General features: G+C 36.3%; 1 protein-coding gene across 2 annotated transcripts in view; it reads right to left on the bottom strand.

The window, feature by feature from the left end:
• Window positions 1-13262, bottom strand: part of LOC124644035 (protein neuralized) — a 65622-nt gene that overhangs the window by 18715 nt on the left and 33645 nt on the right. The window contains exon 1 of one of the 2 annotated variants that reach the window (XM_047183216.1): window positions 11767-12162. The exons of the other annotated variant lie outside the window; for it this stretch is intronic. Coding sequence (XP_047039172.1) covers window positions 11767-11980 — 214 coding nt within the window. The 5' untranslated portion in view covers window positions 11981-12162. Of the gene's footprint in view, window positions 1-11766; window positions 12163-13262 lie in introns of those variants that run through there. 2 annotated transcript variants of the gene reach the window in all.

Below are 13262 nucleotides of genomic sequence, written 5' to 3'. Positions count from 1 at the left end.
TCAGTTACCCGGGCAACCCAATATCCTTTGGTAAGACTGGGGCCCGATTCTCCTAATTTTACTTAAGCGACCTTCGATTGACGTTCGACTCGATTCGACTGAGATCCAATCCCGACTCGATTACTATTGAAGCGTATGTGGCATTCCGCTATTTTTTCTTTGAAATAAACGTTTTTATTCTTTTCTGTCATTCAATAATGAATCATTTTGTCTGCAAATGTTTTACGATTGCAAAATGATTGCACGGCAAACTACCGTATAGACCAAAATTACCAAAATAGCATACCAATCGCACACCAATCAAATGTCTATCGAATACGATTGGTCTTTTATTAGTAGCAGAATGCCCGATATGGTTAAAACTGCTATTACGATCGTATTGCGATTCGATTACTATTCGATTTTGACATTATTAACTTAGGAGAATCGGGCCCCTGGTTGTCACACTTACTGGCTTCTAACTACCCGTAACGACTGCCAAAGATGTTCAATGAATTCAATTCTAAATCCAGCACGTATATAAACAAGATCATACACTTTCACCGAAAAACAATATCGATATATCGATGTACTAGCATCGATACAGAATGACAGATCGATAATCGGTCGGATGAAAGGTGAGGTTCCCACGGACCGTGCGACTGTGTGAGCGAGACGCGTTAGTAGAACAAGACGGAAGATGTTGCGACACACAAACTTGATAAAGTTCGGCCATTCAGAGAATGCGTTCCTGACACGTCGCGATTGAACTGACGACGTAACTTTGCAATGGCGTTGCAGTTACGATAAAAATATTTTTGCTGGTTGTTTACCGTTTTAACAATTGAGGAGCATTAAAACAACATTATTATATCAATAATCAATGAATGTTATAATTCAGTCAGTTCAATCGCGACGTGTCAGGAACGCATTCTCTGAATGGCCGAACTATAGTTACAGTAAGATGCGTAAAGTTAGGCAATCGAGTTGTGTTTGAAATTTTCATGTTTTTAAAGTATGTAAGAGAATTTTAGAGCACCAATTTCGGAAGTAATTTCAATGTTTAGATAGCCTATGTATTTTCAAATCAAAATATTTTTATTTTCAGGCTACATTGGCCTACAGATATTTAAAGCCTTAAAGAGTAACATTTATGTATGAATAAAAAATACAAAAATTTTTAGTATATAGAAACTTAAATCTATGTTCATATCGTAAGTATAGTATTTTCAACCGACATCTCAAAAAGGAGGAGGCTCTCAATTCGGATGATTGTTATTTAGATAGCATACAGATAGTAAACGATATCACGTTTTGGTTTAATCCTTTCAAATATAAAGTAACTCTTTCTTTCTGTCTTTCAAACCAAAACTACTGAACCTATTTGGTACATACTGTTACAGCCTTTTTATCGTCCCACTGCTGGGCACAGGCCTCCTCTCCCAAGGAGAAGGATTGAGCATTAATCACCACGCTTGCTCAATGCGGGTTGGTGATTTCAGACTATATATAGAGATTTCAGAATATTTGGTACATATTCAGTCTAAAAAATAACAAAGGACTTGGGCTACTTTTTATCCGTCTACTAGAAGTACCTAGCTCCCTCAAAATAACAGGGCGAATCCAACTCAATATCAAAGGGTATTCTCTAAAATCTTCTCACGTCAGATCTGAGTTTAGATCAGTGCGTGTCTCAGATGATTAGCTGCGCTTGCGTCAGTCGTGATACGAATGAACACGAAGGTTGACGAAGTTAGACGAATTTGAGCGACAATACTGCGAAGATTGTCACTTAGGTAACTCAAAGGTAGCTTGTAAAGGACTGCTGTAGCCTGTTAAAGCTGATGGGGTTTTTTGAAAATTGTGTCCACCGTGGAATATATAGGCCTATTTTTTGGAGGGAAATCATCAAATTAGGTAACTCAAAGGTAGCCTGTTAAGGAAGGCTAGTATTTTTATGGAAAAGTGTGTCCACTGTGGAATATATAGGACTTTATTTTGGAGGGAAATCATCAAATTAGGTAACTCAAAGGTGTCCGGAAGGTGGAAGAAGTGTCCAGCTTCGAATAAGTAGGACTTTCTTTTGTTTTTTATAGGATACCATCAAGTTATTCTTCTGTGGGGTCTCGCAATAATATTGTAAAGATTCTCACTTACCCCCTTTGTCTGGTTTCTATTCTACTGAAGACGGATTGTCACTAAGAGTTACCGCGGCGCTGGTACATAAAGGGCTTAAGAAGGAACGTGGTAGGTTTTCGTCAGTAAGAGTGTGACAATCTCTTGCTGCACGTAGCCTGAGGGAGTGTGAGATCACCTGCCTAGCTATTTCCTATGTTGGGGTCGGCTTTCCGTTCTAACTGAATGCAGCTGAGTACCAGTGTCTTTTATACTGACGATTTAATACAAACTTCAAAAAACCCTTTGTAGGCAGGTTTGCGTGTTAAGGTCGGCTTAAAATGTTAGTTAAGAGCTAAAAGTTATGATTCTTATTAGTTCGAAGAAAGAAAACAAAGGCCAGAACTAATAACTCTAGTCTAACAAACAAGAACATTTTTTATACATTAACAAAGCCTACATGTCATTGCGGTCATTAAAACGAAGGCCGTTCAAACATGTGGCATTCACAACCTGAGACACTAAACGGTGCACTAAAGACTCCTTTTAGCATCGCCTCTGTATCTAAATGTCAATAAAACCGCTACATTTACCCACCTGTCGTCCAGACATACAATAGTTCAGAGAAAGGTGGCCAGGCTTCACCTGAGAAACTCGTTTCCTGAACTTACACCTTGCGTAGGAGCCAGCAGATGCCTTTTCATAATAAACTCCCTTTTAAACAGCAAAAAGTATAAATACTGCTTACGAAAATAAGGAAGAAAGGAACAACCCTTTGCTTCGACGAAAAAAAAGAACAAAATTTCAAATTTCGACCGTGGGAATGAAAACGTCAAATGAAAATGCTTATTTATTTTTTGCGTTTGTCGAAAATGTTTTTTGTTCAAATATGGACTTTATTTTTAGGGCGACAAAGTTCGTATTTTGGTTTCGTAACTGTATTGCTTAATTTGTAATGTTACCAAATTCTTTTTGCGTTATGTACGACGAAATTTTACCTTATGACTGTAACAATAGAGTACATTTTTCCATGTAATTAAAGCGTTCTCAGTTTTGGTGAATCACTGTGGAGTATTTCACACACATTCTAATTACGTTAGGTAATATTGAATATGATCTGTAAATGTAGGTGTATAAGGTATATAATTGAATGTTAAGTGACCATTCACAAGTCTGTTCAAAGACTACAGAGTATGAATAGTAATAGTGTTAACGATTGTTCCCGCGCTCAAGATGGCGACGCTTCCGGGATATTAGAACTATATTATTGAATATTTTATTACTTATTTGCACTATAAATGGCAATGCAACTGTTTAAAATTATTTACATAATTCTTTAAATAGATTTTTGTATATTTCCGTGCGTTTTCAAAGACAGCCACCTAATATAGAACATTTTTTTTTATTTCGTAACTGTTTTCCGCCCGTGGTTTCACCCGCGTCCCGAGATAACTGATCCCAGTAGCCTGGTGTCGACAAAACCTATACTATATCCTTCTCCCGGGTATAAGCTACCTTCCCTCTAATTTTTTAACTTAAACGGTTCAACCATTCTTGACTTTCACTTAAATATCAAAATTTCTCGACATCGTGAAAGGCGTGTGTCGTTTTTCTTCTATGTGTGTACGTGTGTGGTCTATCTACTGAACTGCGGTAACAGTATAAAGACAGGCGAGGTTATAGGTCGTGAGATGCTCGTTCGTGTTCACAACTGGTCATGTACTCGTAAATAAGTTTACCCTCGGCTTATCCGTTACTCGACTTCGTAAGAGATGGTTATTGATTTTAGTACCTTCGCTTAGAGAAAGAAAAGTACCTAGTATAAAAACCTTTTTTTAACGACGTCAAAAATCATCAAATGACCCCTCCCGCTGTGGGTTAGCAGCGGTGAGGGAGTGTCAGACTCTTACTGACTAAACACCGTCGTGTTCCGTCGTAGGCCTTTAATGTACCAGGGCCGCGGCAACTCTTTCGAACTATCCCACAGCCCCAGGAGTTTGTTGCGCCACTTCTTCTTCCCAGCAATAACACATAGGAAGTGGTGAAGGGCGGGCGTTTTGGGTCTCATATAATTTTGACGATCGAAAAGTCCTGTTTTTCAGCCTTACATCTGCATAGCCTTTTCCCAACTATGTTGGGGTCGGCTTCCAGTCTAACCGGATGTAGCTGAGTACCAGTGTTTTATTATGCTGATTTTCAGCCTTCTTCGAATAAATGCTTTTTGATTTTGATTTTAGCTTACTTTTTATGACTTACTAATTGTTTTTTTCTTAGCTATGGTATTTATCAACTTACTATTGGTAGGCAGTTATTTTTCACGCCTATAAAATTACTTGTTATAACAATTTGAGGTCATTATCAATTTGTTTCACTTAGAAATTCCGTTATTAACTGTAAAGGCCTAGTTAGAAACTTAACAAGATTTTTTTTTGTAAAAGTTCCATTACGCCAAAACTGTTGAGTGAATTTAGACAATGTTAAAAACATAGACAGTTTAAAGAACTCTCTCTCGTTGGAAAATCAGCAAATGACCCCTCCCGCTGTAGGTGCAGCGTGAGGGAGTGTCAGACTCTTACTGACTAAAACCCATCATGTTCCTTTTTAAGCCCTTTGTGTACCAGCGCCGCGGTAACTCGCCCAGACAATTGTGTAGTATCATTATAACCTGAAGAAAGGGACCAAAATTCGAGCAAGTAACTTCTTGCCCAGTGAGTCTTATTAGACGATTTAAATCAATAAATCAGATCCAGTCTAACCAAGAGGTATCGGGTTGCCCGGGTAACTGGGTTGAGGATAAGGCAGGTCAGATAGGCAGTCGCTCCTTGTGGCACACTGGTACTCAGTTGAATCCGGTTAGACTGGAAGCCGACCCCAACATAGTTGGGGAAAGACTCGGGAGATGATGATGATGAAATCAATAAATCTGATAGAATTTTAACATTAGCCCCAAAAAGGTGCTGAGATAGGCATTTATCTCTGGTATAATCAAAACAAACGATACATAACGTATTGGAACTGACCATAAGTTATTACTTACATACAGTAGCCATTATCTCCCATAGAGGTACATTCTAATATCCAATAAATAAATCCAAACGGACAGATTCCAACTAAGATTCGAAATTCAAATTCAAATATTCGGAGCGGCGCGGCGACGGGTAAACATTCCCGATGTTTTCTCACGATCATTAGCGACCGATTTCGGCTGCACTCGGCTACGCTCGGACACTTTCGGAAATAAGTTTTGAATATAGAATAGAAAATGACAATTTAATTGGCTGTCATCATTTTTGTGGAAGAATTCGTGTGAGACGGACGTTTATTGGTACTTTTTGATTATCATAATAAAGGGTTCATGTTATTTATTTTCTTAGTTTTACGTGTAAGTGTTTAATATGGAAATACATAGTAACTTTCCATTATTGAAAGAACTTGCTTCCGACCCGTTTGCCCGCGTCCCGTAGGGACCACTAGGCGCATCCGAATAAAATTTGGCTTTCCCTTTAAATGGGGTATCTAACACTCAAGTTTCTTTAGAACTAGGCAGATCCTGAGATAAGCTCGTTCAACCAAACCAAGTCTTCAGCTTTATACTATTAGAACGGAATTTTAGAATCCGTTACAAAGTCCATTCATAAGACTCACAAGCACGCCAACCATCCCATCTTTGTAACAAAACATAACATTGCTAGTATCAAATTTATCGTTTTCCCCATAAAACCATTCTTCCAAACACACATTGGTATCAAAAATATCATAATTATCCTCAAACAGCTGCCTTCTACAATATCTTAGTCAGAAACACCACCTTTTCCTATAAAAATCAGCCATTTTATCCCACAAAAACTCAGTACAATATACACCACCTTTACTTCAAGAAAAAAAAAATACATCTAACGTACAAAATCACCTGGATATCATCTGTTGTATAGCTGTCTTTGTCTCGCACACAAAGAGATGCATCTTCCATCTCGTTCTTGTATCCAACGGTTATTGCACTACCAGCTGTTTTTGAAAAAGGTACATATCGGTTTAATTTATTGAGTATCGATTTTTTTGTAAGTTATTGGCGTATACGGGTACATCGTTTTCTATATACAGCCTTCTTGGTCCGGCTATCGGCCTTTCTTGCCAAAACTACTGAACCGATGTAAAAGATACAGAAATAGACTCGAGCCTGTAAAAGAACTGAAGAACACAGACTCCTTTTATCCTGATTGGGCAAAGTGGTTCTTAGATACCTCTCCTGGCTGTTAGGCAAAAATAGAAGTGATGTTAAGTTTATTTCCTGCTACTACGAAAGTTAAGTATGGCAACAACAAATATCGATGCTACTCTGAAGTTGGCTAATACTTGAAGACTTCTAATACACACTGGTACTCAGCTGCATCCGATTAGACTGGAAGCCGACCCCAACATAGTTGGGAAAAGGCTACGCAGATTACTTGGTGACTTCTAATATTGAAAATAAACTAACACAAACTTCAGAGCAATTGTTTTGACAACAACTACAGTTGTCATGGAAACCGACATTGTCTACTATAGACCTAATCGCCTAAACACATATGGCCTTACTACAAAAACTTTAACAACTGTTTTACACTTGTCTAAAAAAAATGTGGCTCCAAAATGAACCTTATGTCAACGTCATAATTTGACATTTTTTTAGACAAGTCTTAAACTGACGTTAAAAAGTTTTTGTGGTAAGACCTATACTCGCCAAGAAGCATAGAAAAACTCAAATACCTATTTTGTCACGCGCATAAGGCCATACGTGCAAAATTGCAATACGTAGGTATGCATGCATGCGCCATATTTTTTTTCTGAACACACAAAGGGCCTTCGAAGGTCGGGTTTAGAAAAAAAAAAACCTTCTATAAGAAACAGCTGTACTCCATAAGTTGTATAGAAAAGACAGCTGATACCGTACAGGGTTGCCAGGTAAATAATATGGGGCGTATAAACTTTTTGCTTAAGGACGTATATTTGGTGCAGTAATGGTAACTTGTGTTTTTCGAAAAATAATTTTGATGTCGAGACCCTTAAAGTTTGATGTTAAAAAATCATTTTGGAGCCAGACTGAAAAGATTTTGTCGTTTTTCAAAGCCCAATCATCAAAGTATACTGTTAAAAGTAGGTAAGAGTTTTAAATTAACAAAATGAATGATAAAACTAAACAAAACATAGATAGCAAAAAAACATAAAAAAATAACATCTATATTCCTTATCTTAGTTTATTAATTACACTTATTCATTACCAAATTACCCACAATTCACAGAAAAAAACCCTAGACAAAAACTCACTATCTCAACCATTATCACCACTTTTGAACTTTCGGACAGTCCTAAAAACACCACAAGCATACTTAATATTAGGATAGTCCTAAACATACGACAAAACAAACTTAGAATAGGAAAGTCCTACAAATCCCACAATCATCATCTCAGCCATAGGACGTCTACTGCTGAACATAGGCCTCCCCCTTAGATCTCCACAGATACTTGTTGGAGGCGACCTGCATCCAGCGTCTTCGGGCGACCTTTATAAGATCGTCTGTCCACCTTGTTGGTGGACGCCATAACCTCACAAACATACTTAAAATTAGTAAAGTCCTAAAAATACCACAGAAACATAGCAAAAAAATACTACCTAAAATTATCTCCAAGTAAGTACCACCCCCTAACATGTGCTTGCAAAGGCACACGCTTCTAAAATCCCGTTTCGTAACAGCTGTTGTCGTTTGTAAATAAGTACGAAAGAGACACAAGACACCCAACTACGCAAGTCAAAAAGAGATGGGTACAGGACATATGCATTGATAAAATGCTGCCTAAAGTTGGTACACAATTTACCCAACTGTGTAAACTGGGTAAAAGATAGTGTTTTTAGGAAAATATTTGTTGTAGTGGTATAATCTGTCGGTACTTTTTTAGGGTCTTTTTTTGTTTAAACTATTAGTAATTTTGTCCACCTGGATTTTTTTATAACAGAAATGTCAAAGGTCGAATTCTGTGCTTAATTCCATTAAATATTGGGAGTAGATGTTAAATATGCATTATGTTATTTAATAATCATCAAATATCTATATTGGAAGTGGGTGTTAAATATTCATTATATTGTGTTAATACATATATTATTTATATCCATATACACTATGGTATTATGTCAAACGCCTACAAAGTATTCCTAAAAAGGAGATTTCAAGTTCAAAATATTCGCTCCAGCCTAAAGTTCTAATTTGCTATAGGATTTCCCGAATAACGAAATCTACATAGTTTTCCTAATAACTATCTAACTTTCAAATAATTCCTAATTTTCTGGGCATTTATAAAAACAAAACAATACATTGATAACTAAATCATGATGTGTGGGAATTTCTGAAATAAAACTGAACGGATATGATAAGCCGTTTCCTATTACAAATCATTGTAATAAATATTACATACGCCATTTTTATTTTTGATTTGAAATATCTATGCTAAACATAGAAATAAATAAGTGAAAAGCGTTTATTTGTAAAGAATGAATAAAATGAAAGAAACATGTGGTACTACGCCTTTTAAGAACATGAAAATTTTAGTACTAAAAAAACGCATGCTCAAAACAAAACCAAAAAATATAAGCAATAACTCATTCTCATACCACAAAGCATTATAAACTTATAACTCTACAACATATGAGGTAATTTATATTAAAAAAGAACGACTACAAGTCACGATCCGAGCGGCAAGGTGTAATTTCGACCACACGTATGCCATCACGATTGTAAAGGAATCAGGCACGAAGATGCGGGTAGAACAAAAGGTTATATTTGAAAAAAAAAACACAAGTTGTATAAACGTCAAACACGACTACCTGTCAATGTCACGATTGACTGTCAAAAACGAATAAATTAGACTTCTGAGGAACTAGTCTTACCTAAGGATATTGGGTTGGCCGGGTAACTGGGTTGAGGAGGTCAGATAGGCAGATGTTCCTTGTAAAACACTGGTACTCAGCTGCATCCGGTTAGACTGGAAGCGGACCTCAACATTGTAGTTAAGAAAAGGCCAGTTAGGCAGATGATGACGGTCAATTTGAAAAGTAGCGTATCCTTCCTCGATAAATGGGCTATCTAACATTTATTTTATTTTTCAAATACGACCATTACTTCCCGAGATTCACGCGTTTAACCAAATAACTTTGTAAACTCAAAGCGATGTCCGGAAAAAAATCTTTTAAAACTCAGGATTAGAGCAATAAACCAACGTTAATTACTATCTATTACCTAACAATCCTTTGTGTGCTTACATTTAAACAATAAAACCAAACATCTGTTCAACAAATTACTATTGTTTCAATTTTTCTAAGCAAAAAAAAAAACCGTCTCACTAGCCAGCCAAATGGTACTAAAAGTTTAACATCTGGTCTTCCAAGTTAAGAAGTCCCCACGAACCTTTCAAATTAATACATCTGTGCTCTTTGTCAAAATTGGTTCCGGAAATATTACCAGGTTGTAGGATATAGGAAATAAGCTTTTGAAGTTTCGAAAACATCTGTTCTGACTTTGCTATTGTTTGCAAAATTGTTTTTTTTTTTTTGTGGGAACGATAACATGTGTTTTCAGCGTTAAAGAGGTTTGAGAATTAAGACTTTGTTTCGGATGTACTGCATACACATTTTGTTGGTTTATTATTGTTTAAGACTGTTAAATGAAGCTTTGCTATTATGTCATCGTCCTACTGCCCTAATGTATATTTTTTATTTGTGGTCGGCGCAACATGTCTTCTCCTTCCATACTCTTCTATCTGCCGTCATCTCACTAGTAACATTCTTTCTAGCCATGTTGACTTTCACACAATCCATCCATCGTTTCTTTGGTCGTGTGATTACATATTATTACCTCATGAAAAAAGTATTCAGACTCAAATGAGTATACGTACTTTGAAAGCAGCACTTAAAAATAATATCCACAAAATCGATGCAAAAATTGTAAAAACAATAAAAATTGCATGCAACTGCATATTTTCACAATATTATGAAATCGATAACCAGAGACAAAACCATTCTATTTTGTTTTAGAGGTCACGACAGCATTACGTACAAACTTCGCATTGGTACAAAATATTTCACAATATTATCTTAAATATGCAGCATCTTTAAGGAAAACGAGATTTTTGTACTTTGGAAAAATCATTATACTTAATCATTGTCTCCTGAGCCTTTTTCCCTGAGTGCTTTACAAGGAGCGACTGCCTATACTACTCAATCCAGTTACCCGGGCAACCCAATACCCCTAGGTAGGACTGGTTGTCGGACTACCCGTAACGACTGCCGAAGATGTTCAATGACAGTCGGGACCTACAGTTTCACGTGCTCCCAGAAACACAGCCATTAGTGTCCACGATATACTTATAAAAGTACATACAAACTTAGAAAAGTTGCATTGGTCCTTGCCTGACCTGGAATCGATCCCAAACTCATATTCGAGAGGTTGGTTCTTTACCCACTAGGCCATCAAGACTTTTTCTACTTTCTTAATTAGTATACTGACAAAAAACCTATCTTGACAAAATCGAATAAGGTGCAAAAGACAGATGGCGAACAACATTAAAGTTTAAAAGAAAAAAAAAACCTTGAAAAAATTTCGATCATTGCCATCAAATATGGCAGAAGCAGATGGCACGGGCCAAACCAGTTTTTTTTTTACTAATAATTTAGTAAAAACTTTTTTCGAATTTTTTACAACATAAAATCTAGGTATTTTATTGTATTAATTAATGAATATGTAAATTATAGGTTAGCACGCGTCCAAGATTAGTTTTTTTTTTCTTAATAACTATAAAATAATAAATTAAGGCTATAGACACGAAAATAGACACAAAAATGGCACGTGCCTTAGAAACAAACTCTTTGTTAAAATCATTTTTCATTTTATTGCAGTTTTTTTGGTCATGATTAATGATATCTATGTTTTTATTGAATAATTTATATGCTATAAACTGGTTGGTTAGTTTTATGTAGATAATCACTTTTTTCAGGATTTAAATTAAACATTAATATCAAGCTTTTGGATTCAGAAAAACAAGAAACTAGACGTCATTATGGAAATATTTTTGCAATATGCAAAAATAATATCTAATTTTCGTTGGCAATTTTTTGCTAATCTAAGTAGAGATTTGGATACAGGAGTTTTATTGCCATCGGAATAACTGTTTGTGAAATTGGCTTTTTTCTTTTCATAGGTCATAAACCTTGACTGTTACTAGGTCTTGAATCACAGTATTGAAATAACCGACTTCATTTTACAGACTTTTTCAGAAAATAAAATACAAAAAAAAACTTTTTAGATTTTTTTTTCTTTTCAAAATTTCAATATGACTAAAGTTACTTATTCTTAAATATGGACTTTAACCACATAAACATTATACAAAAAAAAAAAAACATAAAAAACTAGTACAAAAGTGACTCAATACTGCTTCATAGAGGGTCATTCCCCACAAATGTCGGTACATAGATCAAAACAATCATAAACAGCGGTATGACCGCTAAACCGTCACGCTCGCATTATAGACCCCATTTAATTTACTAAACACCATTTAAATTAAGTTATTTATTTAATACAAGGTAAAGTATATAGTAATTCTTTAAGTAACGAAAGATTTTTATTAAAAAAAAAAAACTGGACTTACCCAATCCAATCTTTTTCTTAATCTTTTTCAGGACCTTCATCTTAGATCCTTTCTTATCCTTAACGGGGGTGGTTTCAGGCTCTAAAGCCATCGGGGGGAGCACGAGCGTCTGAGGGGGCATAGGCATACCATGGCCCGAAGCCCTAGGGCACGCCGGACAATGGCAAGAGCCCCTAGCCTGCCTCACGCTCATACAACCACTGACGCCCATCATTGAAACGGTTACAATCCCAAATTAAATTACAAACAAAAGAACTTCTATATCATAGCACACCGAAATAAAACACGACTTAAAAATTACACGGATTTTTACGAACTCGCGATATCCATAACGCACTGAGGACGCGGTTTTATTTTGTGTCGAGACGTCCGCTCGCGACGCGATCCGGCGGCGGAGTGACGAGTGTAGCTACCGTAGCGAAGCAAGGGCTCTGGGAAAGCTGCGCACGCATCCAAAGCCCTTACACTCTCTCTTTCTCTCACACAGCGTTAGATAAGGAAAAGATACGTGGAGGGAGAATGTCAGCTATAGGTATTTTCAGCTTAGCATTTTAGCAGATGTATAGGACAAAAGGGATGTTTGAAAAGTTAATTTTATGTGACATTTCGAAAGTCTTTTGTTAGGATACGTTTGAAAGGTGTTAACGCGAAATTGAGGGTATGATGGGTTCAAAGAGTTTGTAACGCGCGTGCTACAAATAGGAAAAGGGGTACTAATGGATATTTAAACTTCTTGTCTAAAATTGAGAAGTAGTTACTTTTATAGGGTTCAATATCACCTGTAAGTTGATGATTTACTAACATTCAAATCATTTTTCAAAGATGTAGGAAAAAGTACTTTTCAGCAATTGTAATAAGAAATCTTTTTCAATGAATAAACAGATTTTTCAAGCACTGGGGGACTGTTCTATGTAGATTTGTCTGTGTCTGCAGTACTCGCATATTAGCTAAGACCTAGGACTTTCAGGACATGTTCAGGATCCCTCGGTAGGAGAAGTAGATCCCTCGGTAGGGGACCGCGGTCGGAAACTACTATACATATGTATGTGAATGGATTCATGGTAAAGGAATTTAGGTACCCCAAAGCTTATCAGCAGGTCTTTTGATAACAATCAAATAACTAATAGGTTCTTAGAAAGTGTAATTAGTAAGTAATATTAATTACCACCTTTGTAATATATGCAAAAAGGTTAAAAACAATTAGTAAATTACAACAAAAGGCTGCTTACTATAGTTCGGCCATTCAGAGAATGCGTTCCTGACACGTCGCGATTGAACTGACGACGTAACTTTGCAATGGCGTTGCAGTTACGATAAAAATATTTTTGCTGGTTGTTTACCGTTTTAACAATTGAGGAGCATTAAAACAACATTATTATATCAATAATCAATGAATGTTATAATTTTGTGCCAAACTGAGTGTCAAATAACTTGGTAAACAATATTTTTCTAAATCTATACTGCGCTATTACAAGGTTATGTCAGCGGTTTATATT

The sequence above is a fragment of the Helicoverpa zea genome, chromosome 29 (assembly GCF_022581195.2).
Source record: "Helicoverpa zea isolate HzStark_Cry1AcR chromosome 29, ilHelZeax1.1, whole genome shotgun sequence".
Classification (NCBI taxonomy): domain Eukaryota; kingdom Metazoa; phylum Arthropoda; class Insecta; order Lepidoptera; family Noctuidae; genus Helicoverpa; species Helicoverpa zea.
The sequence above is the reverse complement of the archived record's forward strand: the minus strand, read 5'-3'. Positions and strand labels throughout refer to the sequence as shown.